This window comes from Furipterus horrens, unplaced genomic scaffold (genome assembly GCF_987537825.1).
Source record: "Furipterus horrens unplaced genomic scaffold, mFurHor1.1.pri manual_scaffold_3, whole genome shotgun sequence".
In the NCBI taxonomy this organism is placed as follows: domain Eukaryota; kingdom Metazoa; phylum Chordata; class Mammalia; order Chiroptera; family Furipteridae; genus Furipterus; species Furipterus horrens.
This window is the reverse complement of record NW_028327173.1, coordinates 169,545,318-169,565,964: the sequence shown is the minus strand read 5'-3', so window position 1 is coordinate 169,565,964 and position 20,647 is coordinate 169,545,318. Positions and strand designations below refer to the sequence as shown.

Here is a 20,647-nt window from a genome sequence, read left to right as displayed (position 1 = left end):
ATGACCTGGTTTTTTCAATAAATGACACTTTTATAAGCCAGGAAAACTGTTATAGATGAGATAGAACTACAATGTGTTGGACCTTTTTTATATCCTGATTCAAACAATAGAAGAAAGTCAAACAGGGAAAACTGAACCTGGGCTGGGAATATATAATATTAATGCATTGTTGAATTTATTAGGTGTGATAATATTTTTTAAGTCTTCATCTGAAGGATTTAAGGGTAAAATGATATGCTGTCTGGGATTTGCTTTAAAAGACTTCACCGAAAAGGGAAGAGGGAATAGGTAAAATAAAAATGGTAAAATTAGGGTAACTGCTAAAGCTGGTGATGGCTGCATGAATTTCATTCTATTTTTGTGTCTATTCAAAAATAAACTTCCTTAATAAAAAGTCACATTTGAAACTAAAGTATAATTTAAATGTAATTATTATTTTATTATCATTTCTACTCCAACATTTGTGCTCTTTGATATCCCCTTCTACCTCATTGCTAGGGCTAGAAGGATCTACAATCACAGCATCATTTAACTCCAAGATGCTTTTAAATAGTCCAGCTGCTGCCCAACTGCCTAGGTTCACAAAACCTTAAGACTTACTTACCTCTCTTCAGATATGCCCATCCAATTTTCTGATTCTTGCAGGAGTTGAACTGGAGAATAAGAGTAAAGTTGGGGGCAGGGCTAACATTTATTCAGCTTTCATTTTGTGCCAGACAACAGAATAGGAAGGTGGGGATCACCATAATTCACCTGATTTGTTTTAGTCCTTAAAATGACAAGAGGGAGTATGTGAAATTATCACTACTTTACTAATGAGGGTAACTGGTTAAGTGACTTTTTAAGGTTGTACAACCCAAAAGTAGGAAGTCAGAATTTGATTTATGTCTCTGGATCCAAAGCCTCTTCCTATCACAACACACTGCCACATTATAAAGAAAAGATAGTTGATTCACTCTTGACTCAACTTCCTATGAATCAGATCCCTTACTCTCTCTCTAATCCCCAAGGGCCCTGCTTTGGTCCATGCCTTCATTGATAATTACATAGACCTCTGTAATGGCCCCTAAAATGGGTCTTCTTGCCTCTAATCCATCCTCTGTATGACCTCCAGAATGACTGAACCTCTGATCACTAATTGAGATGTATCTCACCTCTTAAAAATACCAGTTTCCCTTATGGTGGCATGATCTGGCCCCTTCTTACATTCCAGGTTCCATAAGCGCTGTAAATAAATGCACTAGGGTAATGGCATGGATAATACCTTAGATATGATGGTCAAGGACAGCCTTTTTGAGATGACAATTATACTGAGACTGTGTAAAAAACTGAGATAGTTAAGCAAAGATCTGGGAATGACTGAAGAGTGAGAAATTGATGATTAATGATAAGATAACTACAAAAGCTAAGGCCTTCATGAGAGGCTGACCTTAACATGGGAAGGGATATTTCTTCCATTATGACAAGGAGAAGAAATAATATATACATCTAGACATAGAAAAACTGATAAATTTGGTAATGGAAAGGTTAGGACTATTTTTCTGCATATGACTGAAAACTGGAAGAATATTGCTTAAATAAGATGACATTTATTCCTCTCATGGATATGAAGTCCAAAGATAGGCTGTTCAGCATGGAACTGGAAGTCCAAGAAGTTGCTAGGAACCAGGTGCCTTCCAGCTCAGTACCCTGCTGTCTCTAATGTGTGGGCTTCCTCCTCCTGGTCTAAGATGGTGGCTAGAGTTCCAGCCATCACGGTCTCGTTTCAGGGAACTAACAATTTCTGCCCACAATCATCTACAGCAGTCCCTGTCTATATCATGGTTCACTTATCACGGCCTCACTGTATACAGGATTTTTAAAAAATATTATATTTAATTATTTATCATGGATTTTTCACTATATTGCAGGATTTTGCAGTACTGTATACGTATGTTGTTAGATTTAAGAGTGTAGAATATGTTTAAGAACATAAATAATGTTTATAAAAGTATGGAAAAGGTTAATAAGGGAGTGGGAAAGGTTACTAAGGGACTGGGAACAGTTTATAAGTGTGTGGGAAGGGTTTATAAAGCCTTAAAATATATATAAATACTAAAATAAATGTAACGTTCCTACTTCGTGGATTTTCACCTATTGTGGGTGTGTGTGTGTGTGTGTGTGTGTGTGTGTCTAGAACATAATATCTGCCATAAGTGAGGGAATACTGTAATCTAATCTGGCTAAGGAGGAAAGGACAATAAAACAAAAGTGAAAAGTTGTAAAATAATGACAGACCAATGAATTGGGGTACTTAGAGCATTGAAAAATTGTTGGCAGCCTAGGACATGGAGGTCAGAGACTGCTGTGCTTGAAACGGATTTTTAGAGACAACAGACTAACTGGTTACAACAAAGCCCAGGCATTAGGCACCCACCGCCACCCCAGGCCCTTCCAGAGCACTTATTCTCCAAACCACTGTTATAGCACTCATCATACTGTTTGCACACTGCGAGCTCCTACAGCACTGAGATTTGCATCTGCAGCACACAGTAGCACTAAAATTAAAATATTTGGAGAAATAAAATAGCACACCAGTGATGAAAGGCATTTTTTGGTTTTACTATGTTTGTGTTATTCTTACCATATGCCACCATGACACAATAATCAGCTTTACAGCAGGTCTGTGCTAAAGGTGGCATTCTACCCAATTTTTATGGCACATGAGTCAGTTGTTAACTCCATGACTTCCCTTTGCTGCAACTAATCACATGAGTTGGTGGCCAGGGAATGGTGACTCTCCCGTGTGCCCAGAAGTTAGCATCTCCTGGTAGGTTAGCAAGAAAGGCGTGAGAAATTTGGGATGCCGCCTTTAAAATGTTACTGAAGCAAGAAATAAAGAACAAAATTTATGTAATCTTTGCAACTGTAGCAAGTAGCTTATGTTTCTGGAAAAGGTGTTATGAGTAAAAAAATAGGTAGCTAATTAAATCTCATAGAAACAATGTTATTAGAAGATAAGGTCTAATTTTTGATACCTATTTTTATAGAAATAACCCCAAATATCACACTTAATCATCTGTTTCATTAGCTATAACTTACACTGTAAAGTACAAACCTCTTTAAAGTGTATATGTAAACCAACTGAACGGGAACCGAGTGCAATAAAACAGTATTGCATATGATAGAGTATCATAATGTGATATCCATAATCCTAATGTAGCTTCATAATTGCCACATTAGTGTTACTCAACAAATCAGGAAGGAAAGTGTCACCTTTATTAGGACTGAGGAATTTTGTTGGGAGGGATGGATCTAAGGATAATTCTGGGAATATTTAGGGTCATTTGTGGACAAAATCAGGGATCTCCTTTTGCTTTTCTTCTGATGTAAATTTCTTTATGGCAAACACAGGAAAAGAGCTTGAGTTTTTATATTTTTGCAGTGGTGAGAAAAAGCCAGAACTTTGAAGTCAAATAGACCTGAGTTTGAATTCCAGTTCTCCTATTCCTTAGCTTTAAATTACAATCATCCCTAGCCCTCAGTTTCCTCATCTATAAAATGAGGATACCAATAATCCCTTACCTCAAAACACTGTGAGGATGATTTCATCGTCATGGCTAACATAGGCTCCTAAATGATCTCCCTGCTTCTGCCCTTGCCTTGTGCCATCATGTTCTCACCACAGCAGCCAGAGTGACCCTTTCAAATTGCAAGTCAGACCATATCAGGCCTTTGGTGAAAGCTTCCAATGGCTCCCCCATCTCTCACTCAAAGGGATACCGGCAGTCCTCAGGTACCAGGGTGCAGGGAGCAACCCCTACAGTCCTTGACTGGGAGAAGGGAAGAGTGGATGATATGGCATTTAGGATACATTGCATAACAATGGCAAGTTAACAGCTGTACCTTCCTGAAGGGAAGAGGGTTGCGCCCAGGGTGAATTGTATACTTGACCCTGAGAACATTCAGGGACTGTGACATGGTGGGGCAGGGAGGCGGGTAGCACATACAGTACCTGGCCTGTGCAAGAGGCAGAGGGCAGGGATGCCCACCCTGAATGTCCATGCATGTTGCTGGGAATTTTTGCCCTGATTAAAGATGGCAGCCCAAAGAAGTAAAAGATACTGGAAACTGGCAAAAATGGCGAACACTAACACGCCATAGGAAGGGCTGGATATGAGGTCACACAGGAAGCTCTGGGTTGAGCATTTAAATTAGGGTGGGCAAAAAGAGAGAGAGCCATGAGGTCTGGAGTAAAGAGAGGAGGTCCACCAGAGGTCCTCAAGTCAGAAGTTCAGTGAGTCACCGGAGCTGGTGGTGTGGCAATGGGGGACTTATCCAGCTACCCAGATTGGAGTCTGCCTAGAGAAGATGGTGACAGAGCTGATGGAGCTGTGGGGACCTGCCTAGCCACCCAGGTTCATGAGAGATGCTTGGAGCTGAACTGTGACCAGGAATGCTGATCTGCAGACTTCTGCTTTTCTGAAAGATAGTACCTCTGTGTGGCATATTCTGAAACTGGCCTGGTTTGGCAAAGGAAGGCAGGACTATGTATTTTGGACATTTTTAAAGGGAGCAGGACTTAATAGCAGAAACCTGTCCCTTATTCTAAATCTATATAACCTTTAAATAAACAACCCCTTTCCTTTTTCTACAAACTCTTGCATTGGGAGTCACGTTTCTTGGCAGTGGGCAGTTGAACCCCACAGCTGTTTCAGTACAGCATTGGTGAGGTTCTGTAACATTCACAATCGTCAATAAGATCTGGTCCCCTACTGTAACAGGGCAGGGGGTGATCCCCAAAGTCCCCACAGCTTACAATTTTGGGAATGGGGAAAGGAGATAATACAGCTTTTAAGGTACTTTGTATATCTATGGCAGGCTGGTAGCTAGATAATAGCTGTGCTACTACCAGGTAAAAGGCCAGTAAAAGGGCAGATGATACAGTTTGAGATACTTTGCATATCAGTGACAAAGAGATAACTGAGTCTTTCCTGAAGGGAATCAGTGTGGCCACCTGAGTAAAAGGGTGGATGATACAGCTTAAGATACTTTTCATAACGATGAGGTATGGTGCTCCAGGTCCCCATTAAAATAAGAGGGGCCATAAGGAAGGGGGCCATCCTGTTTGAAAGAATGAAGAAGGGCCCCGACCCACCATGAGAAGAAGTACGATGGAAGAAGCATGCTGGAGGAGCATGACAGAGCAGCAGGTTGTAGCAGCCATGTGAGAAGTAGCTACGTATGATGGTTTGTAGTCAGGATCCGGCCATGTAGTCTGGGCTAGTAAGAAAGCAGGCATGCTGCTGCTTTGATTGTGTCTACTCCAGCTGACTCTGAAGCCACCAAGGACTCCATCTTGCAGACCTAGACTCTGTCTGGACTCCTGGAACTCAGGACATGTGGAGAGGACACTCTCTTAGGACTTGTGCCTTTTCTGGACTTCACCATGATCCAGTGTAACATGGCACATGCCTTCCTGGACAATTATATGGAGGCTGAAGACAACATACCCCAGATCCTGAAGGAGAGAGCTGAAAGGAAAGGGGAACTACTGGGCTTGGTTTTGGCTTATAGCCTTTTGGGAAGCAAAGGAAGTGCTGGGTCTCATGGGAAAACAGGGCTCTGAGCAGGAGTGCTCACAGTCCCCCCAAGGTTGGAATATTATAAATAAAGACCTGTTTTTCTCAATACTAATTGTTGGGTTTTATACCAAGGCGCCATGTGAACGAGCCCCGCTCTGCTCGGTAACACTACTACTTTTTCTATTTCTCTCCCCTTTAGCCATCCGCCTCTAGCTTCCTTGCTGTTCACACTCCTAATTCATGGTCTTTACATATTCTGTTTCCTCTGTCCGGAATGCTCTTCCTCCAAATGGCCAAATGACTTGCTCCTTCATTTCTATCAGATTTCTGTATGTGTCATCTTATAATACCCCTTTCTTCTTCAGCTTTTCTTTCATCAACCAACATACTATATATTTACTTTTCAAATTGTTTTTGTTTTCCTAATGCCTACACTACACCACCCAGATGTAAACTCCCTGAGAGCAGAGGATTGTGGTTGATGCCTAGCACATATTAGGTAGATAAGAGCAATTGACCAGTATTCATCAGCAAATAGTAATAAGAATAATCATCTCTCTTACCATGTATTAGGGCACTGTTATAAGCATTTACATATGTTTATTCTTACAAAAGCCCTATGTGGTAGGTATGTACTATCATTATGCCCACATTAAAGACCAGGAACTGAGGCACAGACAGGTTAGGTGATTTTCCAAGGTACAGGATGTGAATCCATACTTTTAACCATTACGTTGTCATTTATTGAGATCCTACTCTAGGCTGGACCTGTCTAGGCACTAGGTGTAGCAGTGAACAAAACAGAGTCTCTCTGCTTTAGATTAATAGAGACTTAAGAAATGAAATAACCACACACAGGAGTCTTCTGGCAGAGATGGAGGCCTAGACTGACACGCTCCATCTCCCTCCACAACTAAGAAAGAATACAATTACTGCAAAACCAGAAATAACCAGAAGTTCCAGAAAATAAATGGAACTCCAATGTATGAAGTTATAAAGAAGTGGTACTCATCTGGACGGGTAGGAGGGGCAAAGATGGGACAGAGAGGTCAAGCTGTGCTGGCGGCGGCAGCAGCAGCAATGGTGGCGGGACAGTGGTAAGCAGACACCCGTATTTAAGGGGAGGTGAGAAGAGTCTGGGGAGCACCCCTGACTGCAAACCAGGAATCAGCTTGTGATTCCAACTCTGGGGAAAGCAGACCCCCATTGCCTTGGACTGTGAGGCCCAGAGGGAGTGGGGATGGAAGAGGCTCCCAGTCTCTCAGCAGAGAGTAAATGGCAGGAATTTATCTTGGACCACCGCCCCCACAGAAAACGCCACAGTGTGGTGAGAAGGGTTGCCTGGTTGTGACAAGTGCACAGGGCTCTGCCCCCTATAGTGTAGGAGGTGTGACAGCTGCACCCAGGAATCAAAGGTAAACACAAAACTGTCAGGATAGCACAGCCGACCAGACAGCAAATATCTAATCTAATGAAGCAGCAGATAGAAAATCTTTCTGAGGCACAGTTCAGAGCTTTGGTTATAAAAATGCTTACAGACCTAACAGCAGATCTTAAACAAGACAGGGAAAGAATGAAGGCTAGTCCTGCTGAAATGAACAAAAACACATATGAAACTAATGGTGAGGGAAAGAAAACCAGGGATCAAATCAACAAATCAGAATATAGGGAAGGAACAAACAGTCAACCAGTGCAGAAAGAGGAAACGAAAAGTGAGGAAAATGAGGAGAGGCTCAGAAACCTACGGGACAGCTATTAGCAGGCCAACATCCAAATCATAGGGTTGCCAGAAGGTGAAGAAGAACAACTAGAAATTAAAAAATGATGTGAAAAAATAATGAAGCAGAACTTCCCTAACTTGGGGAAGGAAATAGACTTACAGGTCCTGGAAGCACAGAGAGTTCCAAAAAAACTGGACCCAGGGAGAACCACACCAAGACACATTATAATCAAAATGCCAAAAATTAGGGATAAAGAAAGAATCTTAAAAGCAGCAAGAGAGAAGAAGAGAATTATATACAAAGGGGTCCCAATAAGACTCTCAGCTTATTTCTCAAAAGAAACTCTGCAGGCAAGAAGGGACTGGCAAGAAATATTCAAATGAATGAAAAGCAAAAAAACCTACAACCATGATTACTCTATCCAGCGAAGCTGTTATTCAGAATAGAAGGGCAGGGAAAGTGCTTCCAGGACAAAGTAAAACTGAAGGAGTTCATCAGATCCAAACCACTGTTATATGAAATGTTAAAGGGACTTGTTTAGGAGAAAGAGGATCAAAACTATGAACATTAAAATGAAAACTGTATCACAACAACCAACAACAGAAGCTAGGGAACCAAAACAAAGGCAAACTAAGTAGGCAACAAGAGTGGGAAAAGAATTATAGGTATGGTGAACATTTTATGGGGAGGTCAGTGGGGAGGGGGAAGTGGGGAAAGGGAAGGAGATTGTACAGGAATTAAGAAGCATAGTAGGAGGGAGTGGAGTAGACAGGAAGATGTTGAGAAGAACTATATGCACAACCAATGGGCATGGACTAAGGGGGGGGGCAAGTGGAGGGAGGGGGGTCCCTGGGTGGGGGGAATAAAGGGAAAAGAAACTGGGGCAACTGTAACAGCATAATCAATAAAGCATATTTAAAAAAATGAAATAATCAAATGCAATGGAAAATCTTAGTGGATCTGGGTTTGGATAAAAGAGCAGTAGAAGACATTTGGGAAATAATTGGGAAAATCTGAATATGAGCTAGGAATTTATTATATTCAAAAATTATTATTAACTTTTAGGTGTGATAATAGTATTATGGGTAAGTGGAAATATGCTCATTTTAAAAGATGCATGTTAAAGCATTAAGGAGTGAAATATTATCAGGTCTATTTTAAAACACTTCAATAAAAAATAGGTTAACAATTGTTAAGTCTAGGTAAAGGAGGAATCTTTATTCATACACTATCCTTGGTTTGCTTGAATATTTTCACAAAAAAAGTCTTAAAAACCATAAAAATGGAAAACATATTGAGCTTCCATTCTAATGAGAAGATAGAGCCCACAGTGGCTGGCCCATTGTAGGCCTTCCCTTCTCCCCACCTGTTCTGTAAAACCCAACTCCCAGTTCATCAGCAACGTTTTCCACCCTGAGGTTAAGTGACAGATAACTCAGTGAAAATCTGTGAAGCAACTCTTGCTTGTCCCGACTTTTGCCTTCTTTGATCTCTCACCATAGGGTTCCTCATGTCAAAAATCTTTAGTTTCACTCAAATTTTGAGACTCACTTTCTCAATTAGATCCCAATTCACAAAACTAAAGAAAAGATTCATCCATCTAAGACACAGTGTTACACATGACTGCATCATATTAAATCACATGTTTGTTTGATAAAGCATCCGTTTTACGGAATTAATACAGAAAATAAATCTCAAGCAGTGAGATGGCGTTATTTTCCCCTCTCCATAAACATACCAATGATATCATGCTTCTAAGTGGGTCCATAAACATACCAATGATATCATGCTTCTAAGTTGGTCCTTTGATCTAAACAGTTTAGAAATTTCTATTTTCAAATTGCCTTTAGACTTAACTTGCCAGATGCAACAAGGAAATCTTGGCCTCTCTTGGCCTATAAGTTTTTCCCCCTTCTCTTCCTCTTTTCTCCTTTTGTCTTTATTTCAAACTCTTTCCTTGACTGTTATGAGTACATGTGACCAAGGTGCTCCAAATAGGGTTTGGGCTGATATTGATAGGAAACTAAGATATATACAATAAAGAAAAGCCATCAGAATATGGCTTTTTCAAATGTAAAAGAAAAATAATAAACTATTCTTAATTATGGCGCTTAATTACAATTGAGCAACTCCTGTTTGTCATTTAATGCTTTTGTGTGTGTGTGTGTGTTTCTTTTTGTTTTGTTTTTTGTATAAAATGGAATTCCAAAAACAGCTATCAATGTTGGAGAAAGAGAGCATAAAGAAGCAACTGGGGTTTACCTAGTTTAAATGGTTGTCTGTGGGCAATTAAAGGTGGTGATGTCCCAGTTGGATTTCACAACTACTTAAAAATATAAGCCTTTGAGTTGGTGCAGTAGGCTTGCTGGAACATCTGGGAAAACAGCACTGTCTATCATTGACTTTACAACGCAAAATTAGGGCTATCCTTTGTATCAGACATTATGCATTTTTAAGCAGATGTCACTGACATTAGAAATAAAATGACAGTAGGGATCCAGGCCCTGGAGGTGAAATCAGGATGGGAAGCAGCCCTTGCCCCTTTCTGAATGAGCCTTACCCATGCTCATAGCATTTCAAAGAACATAGGGTTGGACTCAGCACATATGATTCCTTATCTCTATAATCATTTGATAGGATTCAAAACTCTTGGGAAAGTAAATTTCTGGCCATAATTTTATTTTTTATTTTTCTGGAATAATGAAACAACTATACATTCAACAACAGTCCTAATTTCAGATATTTTATTTTATTGTCTTTATAAACCACAGATCTCCAACCTTCCACTTGTAGACCAGCCATGACCCCCTGAGGTTCTTAGTAAAATAATAAAAACTTAACTGAAGCAGATACTTAATAGTAAAGAAGATAAGATGTTTAAGCTTTATTACAGCATTCTCTTTTCATCAAAGCTCTTACTATTATCTGATATTTTCTTGTCTGTCTTTCCTCACTAGCATATAAGCTCTATGAAAGCAGGGACCTGGCCCAAGTTCATCCCAGTGTGCCTCTAACGGTCCTTGGCACACTGTAAGTGTTTCAAAGACTGGTTGACAGGTGCAACGACAAAGGTGGGAGCAAGCTGCCTAGGGAGGGCAGACAAGCCTGTACTGTCTTGGTATTTTACATGGGGATGAATATACCCTTAGAAGTCACTGTGGTGGTTTCATTTATTTATTCAACAAATATTTATTTAAAGTCCCCTGGAATTATAGAGCAATGAACAAACTGACATGAATCCTGCCCTCCTTATAATCTAGTGGAAAGATAGACAATTTATTTTTAAATTGTTCAAAATTCATATAAGAATTGTTTTAAAAAATCATACAATCCATTATCTAATTACAAATTGTGTCAAGTGTAATGGAGGAAAAAATACAGACTAATATAAACAATTATATTGGCTGTACATCTCCGAATATACTAAAAGCCATTGAATCAAACACTTTTTAGAAGAATGAATTTTATGGTATATAAATTATATTTCAATAAAGGTATTAGTTAAAAGAGGATACCACAGTGGCTAAGGGCACAGCTCTGGATCCCTACATTTCTGGGTACATAACGCTGGTTCTGATGCTTCATAGCTGTGTTGTCTTGGCCAATTGCTTTAACATTCTGTACGTTGGGTTCTTCATCAATAAAATGAAGATAATAACACCTCCTTCTAGGATTGTTGTGAAGGTTAAGCAAGTTAGTATTCCCAAAGAACTGATAACAGTACCTGGTACTCAAAAGAGGTGAACTATTATTATAATATTTATTTTTGGGGAGTCGGGGAAGAAACAGGAGTCAAATTGAAAACAAAAAAACCACACACACACAAAAAAAACACTCCAAGGATGCAAAGTCAGAAATCTCTCTCTCTCTCTCTCTCTCTCTCTCTCTCTCTTTTTTAAGATTTTTAAATTTATTTTTACAGAGATGGTAAGGGAGGAAGAAAGAAAGGGAAGGAAACATCAATGTGAAGAGAAACACGGATCAGTTGCCTCCTGCACATGCCCAGACCAGACCAAACCCACATCCCAGGCATGTGTCATGATGGGGAATCTAACCTGTGACCTCTTACTTTGCAGGACAATGCCCAAACAAAGGAGCCAAATGGGTCAGGGTCAGAGGCGGATTTAACAGCAGGCACACCAGGTGCGTGCCCTAGGCCCCGACTTCTGAAGGGCCCCGCAAAACCCCAACTTTACACTTTTATGTTCAACTATCTGTTCAAAACTGTGATTATTATTATGCTATTATTAATTATATTATACATATATTCAAATTTTATTGGAAATAAAACAATAGTACATAATATTTTTTATTTATTTAAAAATATGGTTAACATGTATTTTTATTTTCTGTCTCTCTTTTTTTTAAGGGGCCCAATATTTTCTTCTGTGCCCGGGGCCTCAACCAACCTTAATCCGCCTCTGGTCAGGGCCAGAAACCTCTTGAGCTCTATTCCTTGCTACCTGGAGACTTTCTTTCTAGGGCTCTGTTAAAAAATGTGTGAGCATTCTGTTTTGATTTATTTTGCTTTTTGAAGAAAGCTCTTGTCAAAGAAACTGACCATGCCATGGACATAATCTGAAAAAAGCAATGACATGTTTTCTCATTTAGACACAAAGCAAATTTCCTACCTTTACAGTATTCTTAATATTTTTTCTAACAGCTTTATTGAGATATAATTCACATAAATTCTCCCATCTAAAGGGTACAATTCAATGGTGTTTAGTATATTCACAGAGTTGTGCAGCCATTGCCACTATTTAATTTCAGAACATTTTTATCATCCTCAAAGAGACTTGATACTTTATTAGAGTTGCTTCCCTTTCTCCCCTCCTCCCAGCCTCTAGCAACCGCTAATCTACTCTCTGTTTCTATGGATTTCTCTGTTCTTACCTTTATTCTTGGAAAGGCATGTGGAAATGTACTGTGCTCTCTCTGGGTTTGCCAAAGTTTACCCTCAGATTCCAAAGGGAAAGGAAATAATTTCTGGTCAATTACAGCTGGAAGCAACCTAAGGGGGGTGGGGGGGAAATTTAAAATCAAAGTTGCTATCTTAAAGGCTTCACAAATTGTAATAGAAAAACAATGCATCCTAGTTAAATTAGATTTTACAAGAAATATTCTGTTTGTAATTACACTAAATTAGACCAATCTTGAGCATTTTTACCACTAAAAAACTGTAGTTTTTTATTAAGCATATGAACTTCCAAGTCTGATAAATACCATTATAGCATGAGTAGAAAGTTCTGTATTTCTGGCTGAGTTTATATAGCACATGATTGACAGAATTATTGCACTACAAAACATTTCTTGTTAAAAAAAATGCTGTACTTTGTTTAATAAAGTCAAATGACAGGATAGCCAATGTAAATGTATTCAAAATGGTTGAACCACAAAGCAGTTCATAATTACATTAATTAAACCTCTACTATTTTTTATAATTGCAAAAATTTAAAGATCAAAGTTGGTTAAAGGACCTCCTTATTAAGCAGTGGGCAATTCCTTGGCAGAGCAATGTAAAATAAAATAAAGTTGTAAGAATGAGTACATGTATACCTTAAAAATTTTAATTTAAAAGCAGTCCTTTAATATGGTCAACATAATTAAGATTAATAAAACTCAGCCACCAATGGCTCAATCTCTACTGTGATATCACTTTTGGAAAATTATCATTAGAAAGCAATTTATGGACTTCTGGTTTCACCCCAACATGTAAAGAGCTTGGATGTTATTACTCCCAAACTTACAACAAGAAACAAAGGTAAACCAACCAAAAAACAACTCTTCTTTGAGCCACTAGAGAATTTAGATCATAGAGAGAACTGCAGTCCTGAACAATGGAGAGAGAGGCTGATAAAGACCAAGAGTAGGAGTTGGCTGCTGAAGCCTGTACTGGCAAGAGCACTTAAACTCCAACTGAGGATCACTGGAGGCTTTGTGAATTAGCTTGGAAGTTAAAAACTCCGAGGGGCCAAGTCCTGGGCAGGGGATGCTATATGTTCATGAGTTTTACCTCCAGGAGCCCCACCATGTTCTCATGGTAAAAAAATAAAAATAAAATAAATAAATATATATATCAGAGAAAAATCCCCTCCTGCTACCAGAAGGAAGAAGGGAAAAGAAATCATTTCAAAATACTCCCAAAAGAGTTCTATTCTTTTTTTCTGTTCTCTGTAATAAAGGTAAGTTCTTAAGGAGCACTATTCTACCAAAGTCTTATCTGACTTGAAGAAGGGCAGTTAGCTAACTTCTGCCCCCTCTGGGGGATAATGCTGAGAAAAATTTATGAAAATAACAATCTGGAGACATAGACCCACTAAAACACTGAGACCTAAACATAGGATTATCAAATGTTGTATGGGGTGTCTGTACAACATAGAACTGCAAGAACTGCAAAGCTCAGGCTCTATTTAGGAAGGAGTTTCCAGGGAAACCCAAAGACAACAGTGAAGACAAAATAGACAGTAGCAGAAGTGGAAGCCGCACACACCTACAGTTAGAGCAGGCAGTAAACACAGAATAACTGACCAGATGAAGGCCTACTTATCTCAGCTCCTATTATCTAATATATCAACAAAAAATGACAAGGCATGCTAAAAGGCAAGAAAAAAGTCTAAAGAGACAAAGCAAGCATCAGAATCAGATTCAGATGTAACAAATTTTGCAATTATCAGACCAGGAATTTAAAATAACTAATATTAATATGCTAAGAGCTCTAATGGAAAAAGTCAACAACATGCAAGAACAGATGGGTAATGTAAGCAGAGAGATGAAAACTCTATGGAAGAATCAAAAGGAAAAGCCATAAATCAAAAACACTCTAAGAAATAAAGGCTTTCTTTGATGGGCTTATCAGTAGACTGGACACAACCAAAGAAAGAATCAGTGAGCTTGAAGAAATGTAAATATGTACTCCAAAACTGACATGCAAGAATGAAAAAGACTGAACAAACAGAACAGAATACCCAGGAACTATGGGACAATTATAAATGATGTAAAATACACATAGTGAGAGTATCAGAGAAAGAGGAAAGGATCAGAAGAAATATTTGAGTGATAATGGCACAGAATTTTCTAAAATTAATGACAGACCCTAAACCACAAATCCAGGAAACTCAGAGAATAGCAAGCAGAATAACTGTTGCCCCCCAAAAAACAAACAAACAAACAAAAAACCACTCTTAGGCAAATCATATTCAAACTATGGAACCAAAGAGGAGAAAATCTTGAAAAAATACAGAAAAAAACCCCCACTAACCTATAGAAGAACAAGGATGAGAATTATATTGAACGTCTCTTCATAAACCATGTAAGCAAGAAGAGACTGGAGGGAAATATTTGAAGCATGGAAAGAAAAAAAACCCTACCCTGGAATTCTTTATCCAATGAAATTGTCCTTCAAGAGTGAAAGGGAAATAATCATGTCCTCAGACAAACAAAAACTGAGGCCTGCCTTGCAAGAAATGTTAAAAGAAATTCTTCAGGGAAAAGAAAATGGTGCAGGTCACTTATGGGACAAATGAAACAAATATTCTTCCTTGATGCCCAAGGTCCTTAACTTGTCTATGTACTCTCCATCCTTCAAAGTCTTGTTAAGTTTGTTTTATATATAATGTCCAGGGTTTTTAGCTGTACTTAGAAGAAGGAATAGGGTGACTGTACCATCTTCCTAGAAGTGAAAGTCTCTTAGTATATTTCTTATGAAAAATTTTACCCACATGGATTATGTATTTATGAGTGAATTTGTATTGAGCTGTAATGTTATATCCTGTCCCTGTGAACACCACACCACCACCAACAAATACTGTGAGAATTTTTCCATGTCATTAAAACTTCTTGAACAGGACTTCCAGTCAAGATGAAGGAGTAGGTAGACAGGCTTTGACTCCTCATGCAACCACAGAGAGCATTACAACTAAACCTCAAAATAAATAACACCTAAAACTGTCAGAAAATTGAAATCTATGGAAGTCCAAAAACCAGAGATTTAAAGAAACCACATTCATCCAGACGGGTAGGAGGGATGGAGATGCAGAGATGGACAGAGAGGCGAAGAGATGTGGTGTGGTGTGCAGAGGTGGTGGTGGCTGCAGTGGAAAGGGCAGTCCCACATTCACATGAGGCAGATAAAAATTTGGGGGGGATACCTTGGGAACACGTGATCCCAGCCACAGGCCAGACTGCACAGCCCAGGGTTCCAGCACCAGGAAGATAAATATCCATAACTTCTAGCTATAAAAACAAGTGGGGGTTGGGGCAGTGGAAGAAACTGCCGGGTTTTCAGGAGATTCCTTAAAGGGCCTACACAGTCTTAGAATGTATGCAAACCCACCCAATTTGGGATTCAGCACCATGGTAACTAGAAGGGCACCAGTTGCATAAGGGGAGTGGGTGAAGTGACTGGAAATGGGGCAAGTGCTAGGCAAACCTCCAGAAGCCAGGCAGCAGCACTGTCCCTTCTCTGACCCACCCCCCTACACAGAGCCACAAAGCAGTGAAGTGGATTGCCCTGCCCTGGCAATTACCTAAGGCTCCACCCCACACAATTTACAAGTGCCTTTTTCTACAACAGGCCACTCTACTAAGACAGGGAGTCAAAGCAGCTCTACCTAATACACAGAAACAAACACAGGGAGGCTGCCAAAATGAGGAGACAAAGAAATATGGCCCAAATGAAAAAATAGAACAAAACCCCAGAAAAAGAACTAAATGAAATGGTGATAGCCTACCTATCAGATGCAGAGTTCAAAACACAGGTGATCAGGATGCTCAAAGAACTCAGTGAGTATGGCAACAACATAAAGAAAGAAATGAAAGTCACACTAAGAGAAATTAAGAAAAATCTACAGGGAACCAACAGTGAAGGGAAGGAAACCAGGATTCAAATCAACAACTTGGAACATACTGAAGAAATAAACATTCAACCAGAATAGCTAAAGAAACAAGAATTCAAAAAAATAAGGATGGTATAAGAAGCCTCTAGGACATCTCCAAAAGTACCAACATCTGAATCATAGGGGTGCTAAAAGGGGAAGAAGAAGAGCAAGAAATTGAAAACATATTTGAAAAAATAATGATCGAAAACTTCTCTAATTTGGTGAAGGAAATAAACATACAAGTCCAGGAAGCACAGAGTCCCCAACAAGTTGGACCCAAAGAGGACCACACCAAGACACATCATAATCAAAGGTTAAAGATAAAGAGAGAATCTTAAAAGCAGCAAGAGAATAGCAGAGAGTTCTCTACCAAGGAGTTCCCGTAAGACTATCAGCTGATTTCTCAAAAGAAACTTTGCAAGAAGGGACTGGCAAGAAGTATTCAAAGTGATGAAAAGCAAGGAACCTACAACCTAGACTACTATATCTAGCAAAAATATCATTTAGAATGGAAGGGCAGATAGAGTGCTTCCCAGACAGGGTAAAGCTAAGGAGTTCATCATCACCAAGCCATTATTACATGAAATGTTAAAGAGATTTATTTAAGAAAAAGAAGGTCAAAACTATGAACATTAAAATGGCAACAAACTCACAACTATCAACAACTGAATCTAAAAAACCCCAAAACAGCAACTAAGCAAACAACCAGAACAGGAACAGAATCATAGATATGGGGATCATTTGGAGGGTTATCAGCTATGAGGGGAAGGGGTAGAATGGGGGAAAAGGTGCAGGGATTAAGAAGCATAATTTGTAGGTAAAAATAGACAGGGGCATGTTAAGAATAGTATAGGAAATGGAGAAGCCAAAGAACTTATATGCACGACCCATGGATATGAACTAAGGGGAGGGGATTGCTGGAAGGAAGTGGGGTACCAGTCAGAGGGGCGAAAAGGGGGAAAATTGGCACAACTGTAATAGCATAATCAATAAAATATTTTAAAAACATTAAAACAAAATGTCCAAAAACTCTTCTTGGACAATATTCATTTTATAGATATATAATAATACATACAAATATATTATGGATTTAATTATTTTACTGTTAACATTTAGGGTATTTTCATATTTATTGGCATTAGATATAATCTGAAATAAATAAACTTATACAGAGACTCCTGAATATTGCTCCTTTTTTCCTAGGATAAATTCCTAGAGGAATTTTATCTGATTTGTTCTTGTTTTTTTCCCCTCAAACACTAGCACAACTGAATATAAAATGAAGATGTCTGTTCAGTTTGGATAGTTTTGGTACAGATGGTAGTCACTCTCCTAGTGTCAATAAGTAAAGCACAGTCATTAAAAACAGTGTGAGCAGGTATCACAAGCAATAAAATCTGTGAAAGCCAGTAATGCGAAGAGGAAGAACTACACTTTGACATAGAAGGAGAATCATTGCCAAAGTGGGGAAAATAGCAGAACCTATTTTGAGAACAATGTGAAAGCATGATTAGCTCTTTGGAGAAGATATGCCATTTTTGATAATGTACTTATCGTTGTTTCCTGAATGACTGCTAGGAAAATCTCACATTTACTGGCATCCATTATTATCACTTTGTGTAGCTACTGGTGTTTGTTTCTACTAGTCAAAACTACTAGATTTTCCCTTGAGCAATACTTTCTAAAAAGGAAAACCATCTTTCGTGAAAATTAGCTTCCCTGTCTTGCAGGCAGCTCTGGTGTAGGAGACGATAATAGATTGCAGACAGTTCACTGAACTTGAATCTGAGTCTCCCCATTGACCACCTGTGTGACCTGGGGCTTGTGGGAGCCTTAGTTTTCACATCTTTGAAAGGCAAGGTGTATCTACCACAAAGGTTTTTTAAAAGTGCTTTACAAACTGTCAAATGTTATAAAATATTTATTATGAGAAAATGTCATGATAATGAGGATAATTATTTTATGTCAGTTATAAATCATCGTTAAAGATATACCCAGGGATAGTAGTCATTTGGAATGAACTCTCCCAATTTCCTGGGTTTTCACAGGTAGAATGAAGCCCCATATACCTGAACAATGTTGATTCTCATTTATTCATGGGTACTGTGTGCTCTGCTGTCGAAGGAGCAATAGAAATCTACAGTCTTTATTATATGCCACCCTTCTCAAAGGAGTTGCTGCCCTGGACTTTGGGCCTCTTATACTCCACCAGACACACACTTTGAACAGATATTGGCAGTCCTACCAGCCTGACTGTGAAGTCCCACTCCTGCCTCAATCCCAGTGCAAGAGGTTTACTCCAACCTTTCATAGAATCAGGGTAGCAGAATCTCCAGGACCAGGCTCTTTATCATATAGAGGCAAGCTATCTATGTGGCCCAAAGAATATTAATGCTAGAAAGTCAGGCTTGTCCCAGGGATTTCAAGCACACATTGTCTGCATTAGGAATACCAAGTGTTCGTTAAAATGCAGACTCCAGGCCCCCATCTGGGAGCCAGTGAAAGAGGATTGCAGACCACAGTTTAAGAATCATCACTCTTGATCTGTGGCCTCTCAAGTAGGGTGCCCACACACCAGGAGATGCATAAGATACTGCCATTAGTTGTGTGAAGAAAGTATAAGAACTTAGAGTTGCATAAAATAAGAAATATATAAAATAAGAAATAAAAATAAGAAATTACCCTCTACTACTATTTAATACTCAGCTGGTCACTGGGTCCCTCAAGTGATCCTGCCACCTGCAGTTCTAGGGGCATTCTGAGAGTGGAAGCTCCAGACTGTGGGGTGTGAACTGTGGGGCCAGCATCGATCGGTACATTTGCTTTCAAAGCACTAGAATGTACTGCAGTTCACTTATGCAGTGAGTTCATGGATTATATCTCCTAGTTTTAATTAAACTAGGCCTGAAAAAACGGACAGGTGTCTTTAAAAGATTCTTGCAAAAAACACACGTGTTTTTGAAATATAATGATAGCAAGCATCAGTGAAAAACAAGAAAATGGCAGAAATGACATTTTAACATGAGCTTTTCCTTAGCTGTATTTGAAAGTAAAAATGATGAAAATCCTATTGAATTTACAGAAAGTCAGTTCCCCAAAAGCCCAAAACTTAAAAATTATTCAAAAGAGTAACTGAAATACGGACTTACATCTAACCAGCATTAAGGCTGTAGAGTAAGTTTTGGGATATTAGCTACAGTCAGTATAAAGTCATCATGCATACCAAGATTAAACAACCATACAGTATAATAACCTTTTAAGCAAGAGAAATTTTGTTCTGCTAATGAAGTAAAACAATTATTTTTAAATGTTCATTTCATCTTTATCTCATTAATATTTCTACGTTGGGCCTTGGCCGGGTGGCTCAGTTGGTTTGGAGCATCATCCCGTACACCAAAAAGTTGTGGGTTCGATTCCTGGTCAGGGCACACACTTAGGTTCCCAGTTGAGGTGTGTATGGGAGGCAACAGCTCAATGTTTCTCTCTCACATCAATGTTCCTCTCTCTAAAATCAATAAACATATCCTCAGGTGAGGATTAAAACATTTTTTTCTATGTTGGTATATTTTATAATGTATTCACTCTGTATGATAATAAGTATGTAATTTATAAATAAATATATGCATGTACATGTTACGGCCATGTGGAATAAAAGGCCAGATCCCGCATCTGTCAACAGCTTAAAACTTTCATGAAACTAAGTCTCTCCTCTGATCTCCTAATCAATATTGAGACTAAGTAACTTGTTCCTTGGTGAGTCATGTCATCGGTAATTAGAGAAACACCTCTTTACTTGGATATTTTAAGGGCTTTATCATGGAACCTCAGAAGAAAAATGTGATGAATTGGCCAGTCTTACTCCTCTCAGGTTTAAGAACCTGAAGGAATTCTGAGTCCTGTAACCTATGTTGCATATAATTGCCCAGCAGACTCTAAACCAAATCTATTCATGACCATCTCTGGGGGGCCCTCTGCAAGTACAGCACCAGGTATGATTATCTGATCTCTGGGGTCTCCCATTTTCCATTTCCTTCTACTGCTCCTGCTACTCCTCCTCTCCAAGCCACTCCCTGTGCCTCGCACTTGAACTCCCAGGGCCTGCCTCAGGCCTGCTTACTTTGAAGACCTACTTTGGACTTTGTTCCAGTTTATGACCTTGGCCCATCTCATTTCGTTTTCAAATTACATGCCCCATCAGCACCACACAGCCACAGCGATGACTGAGATGCGCCTGCCATCTCTTCCAGGCTTGTAAGGCTCATACAAATTTACCAGGCTTCCCATCTTCTTGATAGGAGAGGGGCTGGTTATATTATTGTGTTAAATAGAAAAGATAGGATCCAAGGACCACTCTGGGAGACAGCTCCATGCCCCAATTAATGTCTTCCTTAACTCTTTCAGAGACCCCGATAAAGCCCCAGGACACTCATTGATCAGGGAAAAAAAGAACTGGACAAGAAAAGGTCTTTGTTAGAACCTTTCTGTT

The 20,647-nt window shown here is 39.2% G+C and overlaps 1 protein-coding gene across 1 annotated transcript in view; it reads right to left on the bottom strand.

The window, feature by feature from the left end:
• The window catches only part of LOC150016687 (IQ domain-containing protein H-like), a 71,916-nt gene that overhangs the window by 39,311 nt on the left and 11,958 nt on the right, over positions 1-20,647 (bottom strand). The window contains exon 4 of the mRNA XM_090268355.1: positions 12,179-12,296. Within this exon, the coding sequence (XP_090124481.1) occupies positions 12,179-12,296 (118 nt within the window). The remainder of the gene's footprint in view (positions 1-12,178; positions 12,297-20,647) is intronic.